Source organism: Lissotriton vulgaris, chromosome 1_1 (genome assembly GCF_964263255.1).
Source record: "Lissotriton vulgaris chromosome 1_1, aLisVul1.2, whole genome shotgun sequence".
Lineage (NCBI taxonomy): Eukaryota > Metazoa > Chordata > Amphibia > Caudata > Salamandridae > Lissotriton > Lissotriton vulgaris.
Window position 1 is genome coordinate 1,421,034,239 of NC_141685.1, and position 23,115 is coordinate 1,421,057,353.

General features: G+C 44.9%; 1 protein-coding gene across 1 annotated transcript in view; it reads left to right on the forward strand.

Annotated features, from left to right (window-relative positions):
* SLC2A13 (solute carrier family 2 member 13) overlaps positions 1-23,115 on the forward strand; it is a 1,518,966-nt gene that overhangs the window by 1,264,530 nt on the left and 231,321 nt on the right. The window contains exon 7 of the mRNA XM_086967217.1: positions 15,080-15,205. Coding sequence (XP_086823343.1) covers positions 15,080-15,205 — 126 coding nt within the window. The remainder of the gene's footprint in view (positions 1-15,079; positions 15,206-23,115) is intronic.

The window sequence follows — 23,115 nt, forward strand, 5'->3', positions numbered from 1 at the left end:
TTGGTATAACAGAAGGGGCTGCAGACGCTGGTGCATGGGCGTCCGTAGAAATGTTTCCAGGGGGGGGGGGGCAAACTTTTAACTTCATCACTCGCCTTCCAGGGGGGGGGCAACATTTTAACTTCCTCACTCGCCTTCAGGACACTTTTAATGCAGACGGCCCATTGTCATTCTTTAAGTGATGATCAGCAGCAGAGAGAATGACAATGGGCCCGTCCACAGTCTGCTCGAGGTCGGGGAGGGGCTGCTGCAGCCTCTAGAGTTCAAAGAGAAGTGCGAGAGGCCCCAAGTGAGAGATCATTTACACTCCTGGGGCTTCTCGCAGGGGAACAGCCTGCTGTAATCTTGAACATTATGGACCAAAAGGAATAGGACCGGTGACCCAGGGGGGGCAAGCGCACCCCCTTGCCCTCCCCTGCGGGCGCCCATGCACTGGTGTGGCCCCTTCTGTAATATCAATAGTGCTGGGGCACATAAAGACCCAGCACTATCTGCAGGGGACGTCCCCTCATTTGCATGGGGGCATGCCCGATGCAATTGAGCGAATCCCTTTGCCTCTGTGCCCGTGCCGTATTACAGATACAGGTGTAGAGGCAAAGAAGCTCTCGGGAGCCTCACTGAGCAGTGCACGATCTAAAAGGTGGTGCTGTCCACGCGCCCCCTGAGAGCAGCAGTGGCATAACAAAAATTGAAGGAGCCCCCCTGCAAGGTACACAGAGGGACCTCTACTCAGGATTTAATCCGGAGCTGTCAGGCCGGAGTACAGTGCTGAGGGGGCCTGTGTTACACTCCTGGAGAGCAGCCCTCTTGCGGGGGAGAAAGGGAGTCCTATGGACCACCCAGACATCTCCTTGCAGGCGGGTGCAGTCACTGACTGCACCCGCCTGCAAGGGGATCTGTAATTCCCCTTCATAGTGGAGGTGGGTTGCCGACTGCAATGTGAAAACACGGAGCGGCTTCAAAGCAGCTGCTCCTTTTTTCTCACGTGAATGCGCTGCCCCCACGGCAGCGTGAGTTCGCAGCTGCCCTGTGGGTAGCCCATTCATCATGATTCGCAGCATTTTCCTTCATTGAGCCGGGCGCACCTTGTATAATGCTAGTCCTAGGTGTAGCCTGGGTGTGCATTTAGTAGCTTTGAACGAGTGGCGAGGCAACCATTCAAAGAATATGTTATTGTTATATGCAAGAGAATCAATCCAAAGCAGCGTGACAAAGAACTACAGAGTCAAAAGTCTAAATCCAACTCAATAAAGGATAAAAGTGTAAAAAGTCCAATGCAGCGAAAATATCATAAAGCAAACAGGACGCTGGCGAGTCATTAAAGGGAATCCAAAACTTCTTTGGAAATGTCTTGGTATCTGAGTAATAACCAATATACTCTGATAAGGGATTGTCTCTATATGCAGGAAAAGAGCACATAATACTTTAGTAATGATTGTTGGCATAAGGAACTTGCTATGTTGAGAGAACGCCACAACCACTTACCAGTTTCAAATGGTGGGCCGCAAAGTACCTTAGGTGAACTGGAGGAAACCGGTAAGACAGCTGGTGAGAAAGCAAATGGATCACTGCAAGCGAAAGGAAACAGGGCAAAAGGAAGCAATGCAATATGACAAAGCCAAATCAAAATCCAAGAGTTAAGTCAGGAAAGCAGGCGAAGGTCAGAACTGAACAGGAGGAAAACTGCAAAGGTAAGGAACGAGACAGTGTGCAAACTCAGTGGCGGCTCCTCCGCTAAGGCGGAGGAGTGTCGCCCCACTGCTTGAACTGCAAGCTGAATACAAAAAATAAAATGATAATAACGTCCTTTGTTATTTTGTTTTCTGTATTCAGCTTGCAGCTGAAGCAAGAGCCCCCCACTTCACAGGGGCAGGAGTGGTGAGGAGTGGTAGGAACAACTAAAGAGCGCATGATGGTTTGGCCGGACCTCTCGGGCCAGTCAATATTACAGCCTGCTTGGAGAACATGCACAGCCTCCCTGTCTGAGCACTGAACCACAGCACTCAGACCAATCACAATGCTGCTAAGGCAGCGTTGTGATTGGTCAGGGGATTCTGGGAGGCTGTATGCTTTCTGCAGAAGGAAGACGGAGGACGGAGGAAGAAGACACAGCGGCCGGTGGTATATATATATCCTCTGATATGCACATTTTATAATAAAAACTTTTTTTGAAATATGAAAAGTGCTTTTTTTAAATGTATTTTTATTTCCCTCTCCCTCCCTCTGCCCCTCCCCATCACCCCTGTTCAGTAGCAGCCGCTTCTGTGCAATCTCTGCAGCAAGCGGACAGCCAATGCAACATAAAAAGTTGCCAGGCAGCATCCATTTTCTTAACAGTTGTTTAATAGTGCCACTGTCTGCCACGACCCGAAAGTCCTGCTTCTCAACCTTTAGTATCTTTTTTAGTAATGGTACCAAAGACTCCAGAGGCCGGTCTGCTAAAAAGAGAATGCCTCCATGATCTGCCAACAACATGTTTCAAACTTTTCATCCTCTGTTGATTCCCTACAGGAAGAAATAGGAAACCTGCAGAAAAGTGAAACAATTTCAGTATTACCTACAAAATGAGAAATTTAGGTCGTAGGTAACTGCCCAAGTAATATTTATTTCTCCTTTTTCCGTGTCTTTTTTTGAGTCCATACAGTCAACTTTAGGCTTACTGCAGGTGGAAGGAACACAACAATCTCGGAAACTTGCACCTCCGTTACTCCAGCATTTACCTGGCATTTTTTCCAGTAGGAGCACGCTTTCTCTTGTCAGCAACCATCCTGGTCCAGGTTCCTTCAGGCTCAAGACATGGGAGTTAAAGATGGTTGCTGGACTGCAACAGCAAACGTACACTTTAATATCCTTGGGAGTCTGCTAAGGAAAAAACAGTCCACGGCCACGGAAAATGTTCTTGCAAGCAGGGATTCAGATCAATATTAGAACAGTGGTCCAAGCAGAGGATCTTCCTTCTCCAGTCAGTAGAGGTTCCTGTTTCTGCTCTCATCTACAGGCTCAAACCGAGAAGTGAGCACCACAGGAGTTCATAACAGGGGCAGGCTAGCATATCATTAGAGACATTATCTAGTCTATTAATTTTCCTCATTTCTTTGAAAACAGTTTTTGTCACGCTTTCAAACTTGAAGCACATAAAAATATATACAAGATTTGAATACAGAATAAAATTATTCCAGTGTGCATAGTAAACGGCAGTATAACTGAATCGTAGGGCATAATAAAATGTACCAAACGCATCAAGTCCATGGCTTGACGGGATCTAAAAGAGCAGGCATTGGGCTCTGGAATCAGTGTTGTACCTTTTATCCTAGAAAAAGTCCCAATTTAAAAGTGTGCAAGTCCTGCTCAACAAAGAACAGAAAACCTAGTTGTCTTCAGCTGGGTTCAGAGTTCGGGGACTGCCGAGATGGGACGAAGGGGGTAGGTATTTGCTCAGTTCGGTTGCAGGCATCTCAATGGAGCAGCAGGGGCAAGCGAGTTAGCCCTCAGGGACATCACAAACAGTATGGAGAGGGAAATTGCCACCGGGAGGGTGGAAGTTCCCTGATGTGTATATAGCCATGCAATACGGTATCAAACAGTCTCTTCTGGAGAAGGGGGTCAAATGCAGCCGCGGCCGTCCAGGTAAGAGTGATGGGGCCGTGTTGGGGTATTTCAACGGACGATGACAAGGTAAAATTAATTATTTTCATCGTCCGTTGAAATACCTCCACATGGCCCCACCACTCTTACCTGGGCGGGCTGCGGCTGGTCAAATGTACTTATCAACTGACTTTTAATGGAAGTCGATATACAGCACACAGTCACATGAGGGAGCTTGGAAGTAAGAGGGTGTCTTCACCCGCTCTGAGGGGTAATGTACCATCTCTGGGGTCAGCGCCCCAGGTCGCCAGTGCTCATCCCAGTCTACTGCTACTGGGTGTTTAAATAGCCATCCACTATGTTCCCTATCAAGGGCCTTGTTCTCAGCCTGAGTCCAGTGCAGGACTAGAGCACACCATGATTCTACTGAGGGAGGCTCCAATGCTTTCCATTCGCTTGTGACTGCTCTCTAGGACAGGAGGAACCCCAAGTTAAGTATCTGAAAAGCGCCCTTACTTTTTTCAGGATGTCTGAATACCCCCAATGAACAGGTCTCTCTAGAGGGCTAGAGGGGTATGCCCATGCACGTGGCAAAAGCTCGAAAGATGTGGTCGCAGTAAAGCGGCAAACATGGGCAACCCCACGTCATAGGGAAAATATCAGCCAAAGTCACCTTGTAGCTTGGGCAGGAGGCAGATGTCCCCGGGAAAAAACTATTAATCCAGGCATGGGAGAGATCAACTCTATGAAATATAAAGAATTGGATCAGCTTAATCCAGGCATTACGTGATACCATGTGTGGATATGAAAGTGCCTTCGCCCACTCCTTCTCATGCATCACTCTCCTAAATTCTGTCTCCCAGGTATCGCTCAGCTGCTGAAATGTTGATTGAAGATTAGAGCATTGTGGTTTATATAGCGAGCCCACAGTGTCTGCTGATGCGTAACAAATACAGGGAATACGACAGCTGGTAAATGTCAGATTCTTTCTCTACTGTTGCGCATTTGGTGCACAGTATGTGTGTAGTTATGACATATAGTAGAAATTGCCCCTCATGAAGTGGATAACAATCTCATAAAGCCTGGAAGGATTGCAATCACTCATCTAGGAATAAATACCCTACCATTTCTAGACTAGCTATCATGCAGTGTGTGAGCTTTTGGTTGTCAAGGAAAGAAGTCTGGTCCAAGAGACCCAGCAGCGGAATATTTTGGGCAAAAGGGGTTTTACATTTTGTGAGTAACCGGAGTCTGGCAAGGCAATTTATTGCTATTTCAACCATTTGGGGCAGTCCTCGGATCAGCGGAAAAATAGAGAGTACCAGATTATACATATATATTGTAGTTAGGCTCAGATGCATAGTACTCACCCCAGTTTCCTCCAGCGCTACTCCAACCCAACACCTGAACAGCCCTCAGTTGGGCCGCCAAGTAATAGGCCTTCAAGTGAGGACATCCTAAGGCCCCATGATCTACCAAGTGTCTCAGTATGGACAGGGCCACTCTGCGACATCAATTTGACCACATTAAATCTCCACTAAGTCATCTAAATCACGGAAAAAACACTAAGGGCCCGATTATGATGAGACTCGGAAAGCCTCCAACCGCATTACGATGCAGGCAGTTGACACTGAAACCGGACGGTCATTCCGGCTGGATTCCGATGAGCTCAAGGAACCCGCCAGCCAGTCACAGACCGCAACGTAATCCCTATGGACGACGTTTCCACTTTAGGGATTACAATGTTGTTTTCCAACAGGCTTTCCATACTGGGCTTTCTGATATGGAAAGCCTGTCGGAAAATGACTTTGGGGGCAGGGCCTCCTTCACCCTGCGGCATCCAGTTTGGGACCAAGGCCCCCCCCCCCCGCCCCTGTGAATCCCTGCACCATGTGGCAGGCACCTCACATGGTGCAGAGGTTCACACAAACTCCCATTTCTCCATGGGAGCTTGTGCTACAGCCTGTTTACGACTGCAGCACAAGTTCCCATAGGGAAAAGGGAGTTTGCGAGCGCCCCATGTGCGATCACATTGTAATTAGGGAGGTGGAACCGCCAACCAATGGTCTGCCGGTTCTCATACTGATATGGTGTTGGGTGAACTTGCGTCATAATAAGGCCCTTATGTGAGTAATAAAGGGAGATTGGTAGCATAGTACATAAGCCTCAACAGCATTACCTTTATAAATAGCAATGCATCCCATGGTCAAAAGTGGGAGCGATCTCCTAAAGGTAACCTGATTCTTCAGGGAGTTCACAGTTTTCATCAGATTGTCATTGTGTAAATCTTTATTTGCATGAAAAATATTAATACCCAGGCATCTGATTGTGGTTCCTTCGCACTTTATTTGGTCACTACTCAATGTGGTGATTAGTGGGGGGGGGGGCAACTTAGAGGTTGCAATATAGTCTCTTGATGTTATGAGAAATCGTTCTTCCTGCCACAAAATAATTTTGGTTTGAGTGGACCAGTTGGGGGATAACTCTGAGAAGACCTTGCTAAATATTTTCTCTGTGGTATATAATAATGTTATTGGCCTATATGACGCCAGATTTATTGGATCTTTATTGCGCTTCCAAATTCACACTAATGTAGCTTCCCTCCGTGAAGGTGTCAGTGTCCTGGTTTCCAAGGACTATTGTATGGCTAGGATAATTTAGAGACCAGACATGCAGGGTAAGACATAAAATTTGATGGGCAGGCCGTCAAAGCCCAGTGTTTTACCAATGACTTTTAATGGTTGCTTTTAATTCCTGGGGGTTAATGGGGCATTCCGACCCTTCTTAGAGGTCAGCTATGATCTTGGGAAGTTTTGTTCAAGAAAAGTTTGGGATGCGACTGGCTGTGTATCGATGACTATAGAAGTGAAACAACACTTGACAGATCTGTCAGGAATGGACAAGATCTCCCATCTCACTGAAAAGGCAGTAATAGAGTGACACTGTGTACCCCTTGAGAGGATCCAGGCCAGAAATATGCCTAACTTGTCTGCCTCAGAATGTGTTCTGTTGGTATATGGTGCCCAACCAAGACAATGCAAATTGTCACTCAAGGTAGCTTCCTCTTTGTGAAGCTTGCTTAAGTCTACTCTGGCTGTAGGGTCAGTCACACCTCAGAGTTCAGTTTCTATATAAGAAGTACCCACTTGGAGCAATTCTCTTTCCAGTAATGTACGACCATCCACCAATGCCTGAATACAATGCTCCCTGTCCACCGCCTTCTTCACCTCCCATTCCAGGGCTCTAGTTAGATGCGGGATCCCCATTCTGATCAAAGAATTCTGTCAGTCAGGAAGTTAGAGTTTCCCTGACGGCTCTATCCACTTGCATCAGGGCCCGGAGATGCCATGTCGAATGGGCGAATGAGGACCTCCCCAACCAATGTCCATGATCAATGAGCTATTATCTGAGCCATCTTGCCCCAGATGTGTGATCCGAGGTCAAAGAACAGTCGCACAGACCACCCTATTCACTTTAGGTATAGATCATGGATCGGAGTGTAGAAATGCTGGGTCAGGTTATAAACTCTCCAAACAGTTGATGGGATCTAATGACAAAACCGTTGTGTCAATAATTCTCCATTTGATACAGTTTGCATCTTTGGGAAGGGTGAATGAGATCTATCAGTGGCCCTCTGGGGCCACAGTTGATCTGCTGACACTAAAGGGAACTCTTGTCTAGATCCAGATGAAAACTCCTCCAGCAAATGTGGAATGATTAATACTGAACACCTGATCATGTCTGCTCTTCTGGAGTGTGTTACCTTCCTCCTTTGTAGAATGGGACTTTGGCAAGAACTCTAGTTGGACTTTAGGGCACTTCAAAAGAGAATGGATTATGTACCCTTTGGTCGGATTAGTCATGCTGCTGATGTTCTGCTGATGATGATGTAGGTATTGGGAGGAGACATTAGTAATGGAAAAGGTAGCAATGGGCATTCCATCCCCCTTAGCTGCTCTGTGATGTTGCATTGTGGCACCAACTAGACAATTTAAACAACAGGAAGCAAACAACCAGCCAACCAACAGGGAGCTCGGACAATACCAATACGCTAGTGTGTGGTAAATATCTCAGATTCCAACTTCTGGCACCGGAAATGAGACATAACTTGCTGATGAGATTGGAAGGGTGAGATTTTGATCAATACCTTATCACTGTCGATCTAAAACCCCGGTCTGGTCGACTGAACCTTTATTGCCTGTCTTTGAGGAAAGAAAGTGCATCTCTTACCAAGTTAGTTCTCCCAACAAAGGACTCTGCTCAAAGGATCACAAACAACTTCTAGCTTTCAAAGGTTTATTATAAAGTCAAAATAAGTTGCAGATACAAGCATCTCAAAATGAGATTAACCAGATACACGGGCCCAACTACGTACATGTGTTCTCTGAAAGCCCTCAGACGAACAACGGAAATTACCAATACCAGTTCTAAAAACAATAGTGCTATTAGCATAGACACATATTGAAATCTATCGGTCATTACAGGCGGAGATAAAATACAGGTTAGGCTTTCCCTACCCTGATCTAGATGGTATCCCTACTTAACCAGGTCTCAACCTAACAAAAAGGTGTCAGCAGTGAATGACTCCCGAGGGAAGTCACTCACTCTAAACTCTTGGTGAAAACCTAAAGTCCTCCAGTCATGGCCCCTCTCTGCCTACCCATCCGCTCTCTAAAGGGTCCTCAGGCTTCTGCTCTAACTCCCCCCAGGGGTGCTGTCCCTAATACAAAAATACAACAACATTTAGGACGCCCCTCGTGAGACGCCCCTCACGTGGTGTAGCTTCTGGCTTTTTCCATGATGAGGCCTTGTGGTTAGCGTCGACCTTGCTTCTCAGACTCTTCTCCGGCCCGCTGATACCCCTTAAACATTCCGGAACCCTCCTCCATGTCTGGTCCATTTCATGAACAGGCTTCTATTCATTATTAATAATTGAATACCCCCCTTTTCTCTTCCAGACCGACATTTGGAGCCAAATCCCAATTCTCATGGTTTTCCAACCGCGTTGCAACATTCCCCGGCCCAGACTAATATGTGTAAATCAACGTTTAAGGCTTTCCAGCTCTACAACAATTTTATAATATTCAACTTCTTCTTTAATTGTTAGCATGTTAATACTCTTATTCTACTGATTAAGTAAACACATCTATAAATCAAAACCTACTCATTATTACTAAACATTAGTGCAATCCATATTGTGCAATTTAATCTTTGTCCCCCTCCCTCCTAGCTCTGGCCCTGAGGCCTACCACGTTCAACGTTTCCGTATGCCATCTTACATTTTAGCAGCTACACAACATGGATTCAGGAATAATCACGTTTAATAAACCTTATTACTTCACACATTTCTGTATTAGTTCCACTTTTATTTAAACTTCTATATTAACTACACATCAGAATATAACTGTGGCTACTATCAGCACTCATGGCATTTCTCTTCATGATTTGTGCTTACTACGTGTAAGTGTGATGCATTTCTACATTTTGGTCAGTTTGCGCTCTCTCAAGATCAAGAGTATGCAAAACATGCAGTAAATCGGTTAAGTTCCATTATCGCATGTTATGTCGTATTCCGATAGCCGCAGCTCAGAATCTAATGGAAATACCAATCTAGGGAAGTACCACACTTTATTAGTGGGGGTGCTTATAATCCAATTTAAGGCATTTATGTTATTGACAACAATTTAAATGAATTTTGTTCTCCTTCTTTGAAATGTGCATCCTCTTGGAATGGGATTTTCCAGCAAGCTTGCTCCACACGATTATACCGGTGTTATCTTTCTTGAAGTTTTCTTGCCTTTAAACTTTATTACCTAGCTTGCATTGCGCAGATCAGTATGTGCATTAGTATTGACTCTCTAAGGCACACAGCCTCAGTTAAGTCTTGCTTCAATGCTTTCTTCTCAGGACGGGTTTTCTTTTGAGCAGCCTGCCCATTAAAAAGCATTTGCCATAGTACGTACATGGTCCTGAGGCTGAATACATTACTTATGCATGTTTTGCAATTTGGCGATGTGCTTCCACTAAATATCTTAAAAGTTGAGAATGTCTTGGACACCCACTTTGCCCAGAGACAAAAGCATTTCTAACCCCAGAGGTAAGTGCGGAGTTCAAGACTGCTTTGAATGACCACCTTCACACACCTCTCCGGATGCTCTCCGCATACCTACTGGTCACCACGGCCACTCCTTTGGGAGCACTCATGCTCCTGCCCCTAACCCCGAATTTACCACAGCAGAGAATCTGTAATGCTCATATATGTTCCACACAAGGAAGTAGGATGGGAAATCTGCAAATCTTGAACCTGTGACTCATTGCAATTTCAGGATTTCTTTGCATTTGTAAGTTTCACCTAAGAATGTAAAACATGTGGCTTTTGTTTACTCATTATTTTACTAAACATTTCACATTTGCTAAAAGAGTTAGGCTGAGTTTTTAAAATGAGCTTTATTTTCTGGGCAAGCTTGCCCTCAAAACGTTCATCCCTATGGATCAATGAACCAGGCATGTCTGTCTTTGAGAAAGTGTGACACATTCACACAAGATACGCCTATGCAGAGCAGTAAGATCACGTCAAACCCAAACGTCATATAGACTGCACCCCAACTGTAATATGCTGTGTCAACTGCATTTCAGATGCTGGCAAATTTGATTTATGCTTGATAACCTCCCTTAATATTAAGTGAATTTATTGTACCTTTAATTACCCTCTCTGAGTTTGAATCTGAATACTTGCATTTTACTCCACTAGTTGTTTTCATCAACATGTTATATTGAACGCATTAACTATTGTAATGTCAGCTCATAAATACAATTTTAAAGCTTGTAAACAAAGTACTCTTCTTTGCAAGCATATGGTCTGGCCAACAGCTTGCCAAATCTCAAGGTTATATTAGATTTTGGCCTGCCATTTGCCAGCCAAGCTGATAAAGGGTAAAACAGTATTTTCCATTTACTAATCCTCTTTAGGCTTATATTATTCCTGTTGACAATTCTTCAGCATGTTGCATGACCATTGGCTGTCAGGAGACAAGACTGGTTCAATGCCATAAACACAAAGCCACCAGCCAAAACATTCTCAACAATGTGGTTGAACACATGCCTCCTGCCTTATCGCTCCCAGCTCAGATCGTACCATATCACCCCTACACTGCCTAGCGAAACAAGCATTTACAATGCAATGGTCTCGGCATTATTAAAGTTAGAGCTATTGGCATTGCTCATGACATTATTTTTATTTATGTTTTGGTTTTTAAAACATAAATAAATGGCATTGTCATTTACAATGCCAATAGCTTAATTGCTCGCAAATGCAAGCCCTATAGCATTTGCACCCACACAGAGCCACACGCACAAAGCCACCCACACACACATACAGAGCCACCCTCACAGAGCCACCCACACAAAGTCAAGTCATTCACATAGAGCCACCCCCACACACACAGAGCCACCCACACAGAGACACCTGCACAAACACACAGAGCCACACACACAGACAGACAGAGCCACACACACAGACAGAGCCACACACACACACAGACAGAGCCACATACACACACACAGAGCCACACACACAGACAGACAGAGCCACACACACAGACAGAGCCACACACACAGACAGAGACCAACACACACAGAGCCCCACACACACACAGAGCCCCCCATACACACACAGCCCCACACACACACACAGCCCCACACACTCTTTAAATCGCATCCACCTTGTCACTGACCCGGACGCAGACCCTCTGCCTTCATTTTTTAAATACACTGAAGTGCTCACATGTACATCTTACAAGAGGATAGACAAGGAACCCCAGCAAAGGCAATGATGGAGTCCCTTATGAAGGAGATGCAGAGGTTGGTCTCCCTACAAGGAAGCATATGGAAAGCCCTGTACCTTCTCACTGTAATTCTGCTGCAACCACCACCAGTAACTTAGTAGCATGGTCTGGGTGGCAGCAGCCTTGCTCACTTCGGTTAGAGAAAACTTTGGATGTGCTTCCTTTCAAAAGGGCTCAAGTATTTTGAAGAATAACAAAATTAAATCGTGGAGCAGAGCCCGCTGGTTTATAGTTTGATGAACCCACTGAAGGAACAACATAGGGCATATAGCAAGAAAGCTTTTCTAATCCATGCAAAGGACTTTTGTCCCAGTTTGCTCTACTGCACCTTCCTGGATCAGGGATCCATCCATTTCTGTTTGGGGAATCGATCAATTAAACTGGAAGGATAATAGTTCTGGATGGGTGACTGATCTCTTCATTTTACCAGTGCGGCTGGGTGATCAGTGGAGGCAGATTTAACCTGCTGGCTGTGTTAATGCTTTTCTAGTGGGTGAGGGTATCCTGGTGCTAACCCCTCTGGGGTTAGTATTAGACAACTACCTAGCTATATTGCTGGATTGGTACTAGGTAGCTACCTAGCTATTCATCTGGAACAAAAAATACTTGCTTTTAATTAACCCTGCATGATTGATATATCCTTATTTAAGCTCCTAACTCATAGATCATAAATTGACCACTTAGCTAGATAATCCAGCCCTCCGTGTATTATCCTTGTGCTGCCTGACCTATATTCCTAATTTTCAATTTAGCACCAATATCATCATTTGGTCGGTTGACACGTTCCTAATTTTCTACACATTATCGTTTGGCTGGTTGACTCATGTTCTTAATCCTATATTTCAATGGCTCGTCGATTCATTAGTAATTAGTTACGCACAAGCAGAGTGGAATTTGGGGCTGGTTGTTTCTTAAACACTAGTCAGAAGTGGACTGCTAAAATGGCTTTCGGCAATCTCTGTACTTTGATTTCCAAATTGGTGAAAAGGGAAGATGGATGTTTCAGTATCACCCAAGTCTCTAACCTCTGACATGCTCACTTGTGGCATTGAAATCGTAAGAATCAACTGGGCATGATGATTCTTCTTTTTCTGCGTGCTGCTGCTGGTGTCCTAATAAAGCACCGGAACCGGCTTGTAGACCTATGCATCCCCCGTGCCGAAGGAATTGTGGGGATAATCAACAACCGGCTCTCGGTATTACTCTGGTTTTCTGCATACATTGGATTGCAACCAGCAAACTGGCAGTCGTACTGATGTATATTACTTTGCAACTGTGGAACATGTTTCTATGTCACTCAACATGCTCATCTGCGGGGCAAAACGTGCTGTATTGTGGGATTTGTGTTAATTACCAGCATACTACGCTGCACAATCTAACAATAGGAACTTTAAACATGCCGTTTCCCAAACCCTCACTATGCAGGGGCCGGTGTTATTTGGAATTTGAAGAATAGTCTCTTTGCCAGCATGCTTCAGTACAGAAGCCAGTAACACATCCAGTTCAGTTTGGATGCAGCCAGGTACGTGTAGCGCTACATTAGTAATGTGTTCATCCCCAACATACCACGTCACACAAGCTAGCGATAGGAACTTTAATCCTGCTGTTTCACAAAGCCTCACGATACAGGGGCAGATGTGATTTGGAAGTTGTACACTAGACTCATTGCCAGCATGACTCAGAGCAGAAGCCAGTAACTCATCCAGTACAGTTCTGATAAATCCTGGTACGTGTAGTGCTACATTAGTAAAGACATAATCAGGGCTACAAACCTAAAAATAAAATACTAAAGACTGGGTGATCAACACTGCCAGTCTAGGTTGCACCTCTATGGTGAAGACTAGGAATAACCATTTAGTGAATGCAGGTCGCGTCTCTGCCCTTGTCCTTAGCTGAGCTCCTGTGGGTGTGACTCATATAATCCTGGCTTGTAAACTGGCACGAATGATGCACCATGGGGGTTTAATTATGCCTGTTGTTTATAGTCAGGCATATTGAGCAGGGCCAAAAAATATCTTCTAGCCCTGTCTGTTGGGTCCCCATTGTCAGAGGCTTCGGAGGTGCATTGTGGGACTTGACACCCATGGTCCATTGTGTTCCGGGGCAAAGTCCTGCTGGTCACTTACCTGCATGCCCCTTTAGATCGCCCTCAGTACTCACAGCGGCACAGAGAGGTGCTGACACTGTGTTTACTTCAAGAAGCTGCTTCTTCTACGACACTTCCGTTCTGCCACGCCCACTTCCGGTTTGGGATTGCTGCGCTTCTCCTGAGAGTACAGTCAGCAGAACAGACTCGAATAAAGCGAAAACAACCCCCAATCCAACATGGCGGTGCGCTTACCTCGAGTCTTCAGCTCTAAGACCACCCTCACCATTCTAAAATATTGCCCCGCATTTTAGAACCGTCTCCTTCACTGAAGAGACTCTGCCGCTGTTTTACGGTCGCATGGTTTAGTTCGAAATTCACCATGTGGACAACGTACCACGCTTCTAATGTGCTTCATAAGACTAAAACAATCGGGACACCTAAATCAATTGTTTTAATACTTATTGAGTACTACATGCCACTTTCCACCGCAGCAACCATCGCTGACGGTGTGCACTTTCTTGGATGTCAATCACGCAACTACACATGGTATATTAAAATAAAAACAAGCATCGGGCAGACGGGCAGCAGCAGTCTGTTAGCCCCGTCCATTTCAGACTGGGGGGGCGTGTTTTTTGTTGAGTGACGGATGACGTTACTGATAAAAAGGACAGAAAAAAACACGCCCCTCAATCCGAAATGGACGGAGCTTAGAGTGACAGGCAGAGCTCTTCTCCAATGGCTGGCCGCCGTTTAGGAAGCCAGCCAATGGAGAAGAGCTAGCTACTCTAAGACATAATTTCTCGCCCAGCGAGACTGCGCAAGCCCAGCCTACGCAGGCCGAGACCTAAAAACGGTGAATACAATTTCAAACCATGTGCACAGTCCACATGGCAATGCATTTGGGAACCACAATGAACATATCCAAGATCGTAATGTGGGCCTGATCTCCAAAAACGAATGCGGCTTCCCAGCAACTGTTTGCTGTTCTTCCTACTGAATATAAATGGTAAGGGGGCAGGTCCTCACCCTCGGCAAATCCTTCTACATGAAGCTTCAAGAGATTTCCGTAAATTCCGAAAAAGACTAAACACTTTTTCTGAAAGCATTTGGTCCCACAGCAGGACATTTTTAAAATAATGATCTGTCTTCTTGATGCTCTTTGTAATACAACTCCCCCTTGCCCTAAACTGTTTAGTGATTTTAAATATCTGTAAATTAATATGAACGCTGTACCTATAATCAAACGCTGAAATCTGTGCTTATATGGTAACGATAACCCTAGTATTTGCACTGGTATTATGTTGTATCTATGTTGTTTAAATGTGTTTTGAATTGTTAAAGACATTTATGGGCTTTGTTTAGAATTAGACAGACACTGCCACCATGTGGAGGAATGTCATAAAAGTATTGCGGTGTAAGAAATAACTGCCGGTGCGGAGCCCTGGCTAACACCGACACAAATTAAGCAATGGCCAATGCTTTTTCTAATTAACTACACTGAGAAAGTGTTTGACTTTCTGATTGCAATATTTGACCTTATATGACCTTTTTTTATTTTCAGTTACTGTAATGGATGCATGTTGGATCCAAACTGCGGTTTCTGCTACACGATGAATGGCTCAAGCATTGTAGACTCATCGTGTGCTCCTGCGAGTGCTGAATCGACGGCTACAGCTGCACGGGGCAGGTAACTAAACTACTTACTTATCAGTTTCTATCAATTGAAAGGATTCTTGTGCCACCTGTCAAACATATCAGCTCTGGCTGAATCTCCTAAGGCCATTATATTCATGTACTGGACAAAGTCAAAATTGTGGTATGTTGATGAATGGGTATCTGTACTGAAATATCTTGCATCTTTTTAGAAGAAACTGAGTTGTCCAAAACTGTTGCAGAAATGCTTTCAAAGTATGTGACTGTCTACAGCCAGAAATAACTGTTGCTACCATAGAGATAACAACGTGAGAGGGTGTTGTAATTCTTGTCTTCATCTGGTCTAAGGCCAAGGTTGATTGCAAGAGAAGATCTAAGGTCTAAGGTGGATTGCATGAGAAGATGACAAAAGAGGTCACTGCTCTATTTTGGTACAGGGAAATAGTTTGGGCAAATTATTGCCAGAAAGCATATGTAGTGTTTGTGTGGTGTCCAGGATGAGACAAAGTACTTTATTGAACTTTTCAAAATATTGAGTAGGCACCAAATGGAAGTCAATACATAAGGGAACAGTAGAAATGTGTATGAAAAGGTGTCTATAAATACTTGAGATGTTTGTAATTGTGATGTTTTCTATCCTGTGAACCTCGGGGAATCATATATCTGGGCATTATGTTTACTGAGTGAAAGAAAGGGCTTTTGGAATATATGATAAGTTAAAGAACAGACCAATACTGCCTTTGGGGAAGAATCAATCGAAATCTTTCAGGACATCTCTTTAAATGGTTCCTTTTGATTTTACTGCATCCTGGGATCTTATTTTGGCAGGAAGAACTTCAGGAGTCAAATCAGCAGGCAAATGTAAATGTAAATGTCCAGTATTTGTAAAGCGTGAATAATTACCCGAGAGTGTCAAGGCGCTGGGGGCCGTCGGGAAGATTAAGCAAGCTATTGTCCAGAATCACATGGTGCTGGACTGATCTGCTGCAGGCACCGGGGATCAAACCGTGAGCCCCCGGTTCCGGAGTCAGTTGCCCTGGCGCTGCGTCACACCTCTTGCACACCATAAGTGGCTCATTCTTTCTGTTAGACTGACATAAACGAATTCTGTCATTGTACATTCTCATCAGAAAAATCTTCATTTCATTATTTTGGATCAATACAGTTTCATTAATATTGGTCATTATTTCTCTGATCTCACTGAGTGTGACCCAATAGTCAGCACTCAAGTGGATTTAAAACTTTATTTGTGTTTTTCAGAGAGTGCAAACTTAACTGAAGGTTGGCGGTTATTGCTGCTGGGAGCTCATTGTACATTCATAGTTTCGAATGTTTGCACTCATGCAGTTCGGGTGATCATACAAATCTGCTTCAAATACATTTAACTTGCTGTTTAGATCAGCTACACGGTTGAAAACTTCATCTTGGAAGAAACTAACTGCAGATAAAAAAAAAGTGTTTGGCCTTTTTCATCAATTCCTTTGACCCTTATTCTGGCTAAACCACAGATAACACACTGAAGATCCTCTGCTGTCTGATCAGTTGTTGGAGGTGGACATGGGGTAGCCATCAATCTTCTAAGTGGATGGGCACTTGGTTTGGTTGTTGTTACTTTCTCAGAATACTTGGATTCTTGTTGTGATTCATTGGTTTCTGCTATTGTTTGATGACATTTTGCAGACTTTTTTCCATTGTATACAACTTGTAGCACTTCTTGTTACAATGATATAATATTTGATCCTCTTCACCCACCAGTTTCAATCTTTTGTGAACTTCGTCTTGCTGTATTTCTGCAGCATCTCAAACTGTCTTCTGTTCAGGTACAGTTGATGTCAGCTTTTCTTTCGGATTAGTTTGGCGTATGACACAATTTTCTTTGCTGAAAGAGTCCTCAGATTTTGGAGTTAGCAACACTGTCAGGAGGTAAAGATCTTCTGCTACCACCTGTTTCGCTCATGTTTAATAATTTGAATCAATAGAAAAACTGAAACAAAAACAATATTAAAATAAGTTACCAATATGATGGCTATAACACATAATTATAGAGCCACCATTTTGGAAATCTGCAGAAGGGTTGCTCTGAGTAGGTATTTTCTGTCTCTATAAGACTTCTTGACTCCCAAAGCCTATGTTTTGACACCGAAAGGAGGTCTCATGGTTCCTGAAATATTAAATCAGCACTGCAACACATGCGCCATTTTAAAAAATGTCATCCAGAAAAATTCAGCCCAGATTAGCAATGTCTATGCAAGCTAAATTACTTTTATAATAATTCAAAAACATAAATCAAAAATGAAAATCTCTGGACAAATTTTTTTTACGGAGGATGGGATCAAAAGGTATATATTTTTGGTGTTTCTTGGATGGCTCCTGTCAGCATTTCAATCTTCTTGGGGCACATTTATGACACATCGCCTTGGTCAGGGCAGTAGTGGCCCTTAGCATTGTTGATTGAACTGTTTTGCTGAGACTTTGAAGGAACTTTGCTGGAATTTTTCCTACACTGGGAGCAGGAACTTTTTACTTGGTTCCCCTGTGAGGCTTTTGTATAGCAAATGTAATCCATGGTGAACCGAGATGGTTGGTGCCTGCACTATTAACTGCACTATTGTCTGGGGAGAGGTGCACAGGAGATAGGAGTGCCATTTATAAGGAGTTGGGTTTAAGGGTTAGTGCCGACCAAGCTCCTTCTGGAACCCTGTTTTATCCAGGTGTGGTTTCTTGGCTGTATATATTTTGATGTTACTGGCCTTTCCACTTGGGGACCCATGAAGTCTAAGGCTCATACCAAACTCAGAACAAAATATGCTCAGGTTTATCAGGGCAAGTAAACCAGGAGAGAGGCTCACTTAAGAAACTGCCTCTCCTATGTACTAATTCCTGGTTACTGCAGATGGGGGAGTTAGCAGGAAATATTTTGCTTGGAGATACTGATTTCGTCTCTGCCTGTCGAACACCTTGGTGATGACTGCATCACATTGCACTTCTTTAAATGAAGAGGTGGAGGAGGTCCCTCCTTCATTGGGGCTGTGTTGAAAAAAAAGGAATTATTTGTGAGGCCTATACAAACAATATGTCTATATTTGTCCTTCACTGGGAACCAAACACCCCATTGTAGCGCTTGACTCTCACAGGGTAGCATTGCAGAGCAGTCTAAGGCTTACTCAAGGGAGGTGGTGTGGGCTAGTTATCGCCATTTACAGGTACCCCGAAATAACACTCAATAATTGATTGTCCAATCTCTACTTTGTTTTACAGAAATGAAGAGTACATTTATTACACACAGACTACTCAAAACTATGCATCAATTTACAAATATACAAAAGCTATTGGAATTACTTCATGACATTCCATAACCTTCCCACCCCTACCGCGGGGGGGTCTAGTACCACCATGTATGCACATCATCTTGCCCCAAATGCAGTGGGTAGACCATAAACTGGAGCAAGGGCCCTCCCCACTAGCACCATCTCAGTAGCAGCCGTTCCCATTATTTCAACAAGCATTTATAATGAGAACACCTGCCATAGTGACGCATAACCCTCACTGAGCATCTCATACTGACCATACAATATATCCACTAAAATCACAGTGGCTGACAGTTGGGTTGTTCAACTAAGGCAGTAGCAAGAATACATGTCTAGGCATCACTGTGACAGTACCTATCATGTCTAACAACAGGTACATTCAACTCATACGCTACACAATGGGCAACCACAGCATACATGATAGCGAAAAGGAATATAGCACAGCAGTGGGGGACAAGCCAACCACACAAGCTGAGAACGTGGAAAGAGGACCTAGACTGGTGTATGTTTTGGGAGAAATCAGTCTATGTAGCAAGAGGGTGTCCTGGTAAATGGAGAAGGGTGTGGGGGCATGGAATCAATACAGAGGCGATATCTGTTCTCCACCTTCTACCCCGGACAGACCCTAAAACTCTTAAAACCCCTTGAATTGTCTTATATTGTAAATGTGACCTGGCATGTGATGTAATTGATTGGAAATATGGAATTTGTGATGTTGTTTGCTCATGATTTGTTGATGGTGAGTTTTGTCGAAAATTGTTTAATAAAAATAATTGTTAAAAAAAACAACAGGTATATTGTAAGTCAAGCACGGCCCCTAAAAGGCATCACATTTATAATCAGAGAATTATGCAAGTACCACCAGACACCCTGGAAGGAATGGCTAGCAACACAGTTCAAATTTACTTAGCATTTCACATATTAAAAGTGACTTCTAGTCCCCATTAGGATCAACATCATGTAAATGCACTACTAGTGGAATTGCACCTCTTCACCTCTAGGGGATGTCTCTACAAGTCCCAAGTTCAGCCTCTCACACCTTGATGCAGTCCTAAACACCCGCACCCAGCTTGAGGAACAAATGTTCCAGCCAAAGGTTGGCTTTGAAGCCTGGCTGAACCCTTGAGGGGTTGTTTCCTGAAAGTCCCCAGAGACTTAGGGTGGGACTTCCTTCTTTTGTGCTGGGGGAGTCTGCATTGTCCTGCAGCTCCTCCTGCATCTTTTGCTACCAAATGGTGGTGACCCCGTCCTCCTGGGGCCACCACACTCAAAGAACTTGCCGCATTTCCTCTCAGCCCTGTCCGGGACCTGCAAGGCATTATGGGGTGCTTCTTCCGCTGCTCTATGGGGTGCTTCTTCCGCTGCTCTGGAGAGAACTGCGTGTCTTGTTGGTGGCCACTCACCTCGTCTCCACTTCGTTGGGGGCCTGGTCCCACCCGGCCACCCGCTTTAAGTTGAGGTTGGAGAGCAGTTTGGGGAAACTCGTGTGCTGCCGTGGGAGCCGGCAATTCATTCTGGTCTGCCCGCTCTTGCAGGCAGACACGGATGATGCTATTGGTCGGGCTGGGCCTTCGTCTTGCCACGAGGGAGTGTGTCGTCACTCCCCCTCCTCTCTGCTCACACCAGGCACAGAGTTGGGGATCCCAGGCCCCAGGTGTATCTTCACGGGGAGCGCAATGGCACTCTTACCAGGGGTGCCACGGCGCTCCCCGACTTCTGCAGGGTCTGGAGTGGGGGGCCCTTGGCCTTCGGTTTTTGCTGGGGGCCAGGGTAGGCTCCTGGCACCCCTTGGCGGCAATTTCACAGGGAGTGCAACAGTACTTCCCTACTTTACTTCACATGGGCCCAGGATGGAGAGCCTGGGCCCTGTAGGCACCTTTCCAGGGGGGTGACGGCGCTCCCCGGCATCTCCTTCCCCTGGGGCAGCCCCCTGCACCTGACCCACCCCGGGGGCACATCCAAAAGCGGCGCCGGAGCCCCACACGATTCGTCGTCAGTCTGTTCAGAGGTCAAAGGTCGCCTACCTTCTGGGGGGCATATCTCTGCCCCCATGCTGCAGATTTTCACAATCCTGGCCTCTTCTCATCTAGAGCACTTTTCACCACCATTCTTGCCTCCAAGAGGATTACTTTGCAAGGAGCTGTCTTTACTGGCTCCCTGCACCAGCCTTTCACCTGGCTCTCCTTCTGGGCCTCTCTTCTCCTTATGCAGAGGCCCAGGCTTCTCCTCACTGGCCCTGGACTCCCTCAAAGAGGCAGTCCAGAGTCCTGGGACAGTCAACGGGGGTTCCTCCTTCCAACTGCCCATGGTGCTAGGCTCCAGCACAAGTCTTCCTCAGCAAGACCACACCCCAGAGAGAGCTCCCATTTCTGTGCAAAACCTTTTAAAATAAATTGGAGGGGGCTGTCAGGAAGGCACTTCAGCCCTATTCTGCAGCGACTCGTCACCTCTTTGCCCCTGCTTCCTGTATAGCCCTCTGGCATATTTGAAAATTGCATCATCTTGGAGTCTCATGCCACTTTGTCCCTGAAAAGCCCCCTTCCCCCCCTTGCTGACTTTAAAGCCTGTAGCAGGTCTGGTGCCTGGTACTGGGTGACAGCTGCTGATGGATCACTTGCAGCTGCACCTCCATTTCTCTCTCCTGGAGAGAAGACCTTCAACCTTTAGGAATGCGTGCAGTGAAGGGCTAGGCCTCTCATGCTACAGCTTGTCCACAAACGTAATTAACGCAAGTCAAAGAATAATTCCCTTTGGGCGAATTAACATAAGTACATAAGCACATAAGCACTCACAAACATACAGTGAACTGACCAATACCCCACATATAACAAGGAAGCAATGAAAATAGGTGATAATTTCAATATACGTGAAAACACTCTGGAAAAATAAAGTATTAAAACAATTTATTAGCATACATTACATTGATTAAAAACTGAAAATTGGGAAACACATACAGGACGGAACAATACTCAATAAAATAAACATTCCAATAAAAAGGAGTTACAGGGAAAAAGGACTAAATTCAAACACAAAACAGTAATTTTGAATTTTCCTAATAGTTTATAATCCCGGATTTACTCCTTGGGCATCGACGCGTTTCGGCGGTGTAGTTAATTTGAAGCCGCCTTCATCAGGACAGTGTGTATAAAATGTTTCCCAATACTTCTCACGCAAGCAAAGGGTCTAGCAGTGCATCATAAGGGGTATTCTGCCTCCTTATTGTTTGGTAGAGATATTCGTCCAGCGAATTATCTTCTTTATCTACTCAGACTTCTAATTAAAGATAGTGGCGAAGGTATTAATATAGATTTCAATATCAGTATCGTTTACGCATCCAGCATCGTGACTGGGGGAAAAGGTTAAAAAACGCTGCGTCCAAAGCACGCGGTAACTCTGTTATCACTTTCGATTTCCACCTATCGATGGGGCAGTTTGCGAAATTAGTAGAGTTCAGGGTTCGGGGTTCCAATAAAATACCCACGGCACGAGGCAATTCCCTCTGTGTTGACCCTCTTCTCTTGAGAACTCGAACGTCCCGCGTGGATGTCTGCTCGTATTACCGGCTAATAAATTGTTTTAATACTTTATTTTTCCAGAGTGTTTTCACGTATATTGAAATTATCACCTATTTTCATTGCTTCCTTGTTATATGTGGGGTATTGGTCAGTTCACTGTATGTTTGTGAGTGCTTATGTGCTTATGTACTTATGTTAATTCGCCCAAAGGGAATTATTCTTTGACTTGCGTCAACTGTGGAACCCTATCCCTTTGGTTTTGGGGTCCCTCTCTCTTTTATTAGAGACAAACGTAATTAATACATCCTGGCAGGGTCACACCCAGCCAGGCTTTGGGTATGAGCTGAGACAGAGGAATATGACATTTCTGGATGACCCATAAGCAGTAGAGATATGGCTTTGGATTCAGCAGAATACTTATTATTACACAACTTACAGTGTACTTTGGTGCATGTCTGGAATTTGTAGGCCCTGGGGAACTGAAACGACCCCATGTGGTCTTGGTCTCCATAGGAGAGTAATGGAGTGTTCCTACAGTGAAACACTAAAGCACACTGGCTTTCCCTTACATGTGTCCCGCCACATTATAAAGCCTATTCCATGTCACCCCCCAACATTGCATAAATCCAGCCACACTATTCTATCTGTACCTGCTGCTGGGCTGTGCACAACAGGAATCTCCCCCACGCAGCCCTTACACGGGTGCACACGTTTGTGCACATGTGTCCACATGTAACCAGTCCGGTGCCCCTTTACCGTGGCTGCAGCACAGCTGCCTTCTGTCACAAGGCAGACACCTGTGTAATCCACATGCAGTCTATTCCATCATGAATTCACTGTGGGTGAGTCCCAGTTTACGAGGCTCTCCCACAGTAAAAGCTCATAAGTCAGGTGTTCAAAAAGCAGAAAATCTGGCGTCTCAGATGGTCAGAACCACCTTCTCACAGACTGGCTTTGCAGCCTAGCATGGGAGACTCTTAGGGTGCTGGTTCTGGGTCTGCAGTATTTCAGACTCTGTTACTGTTAGCAGGAGCTGAAGTATTGTCAGTGCAAAACTATCCATTATTTAAGAACTTACAACATCAGGATATTCCATCCATTTCTAAGGCAATGGGGAGTGG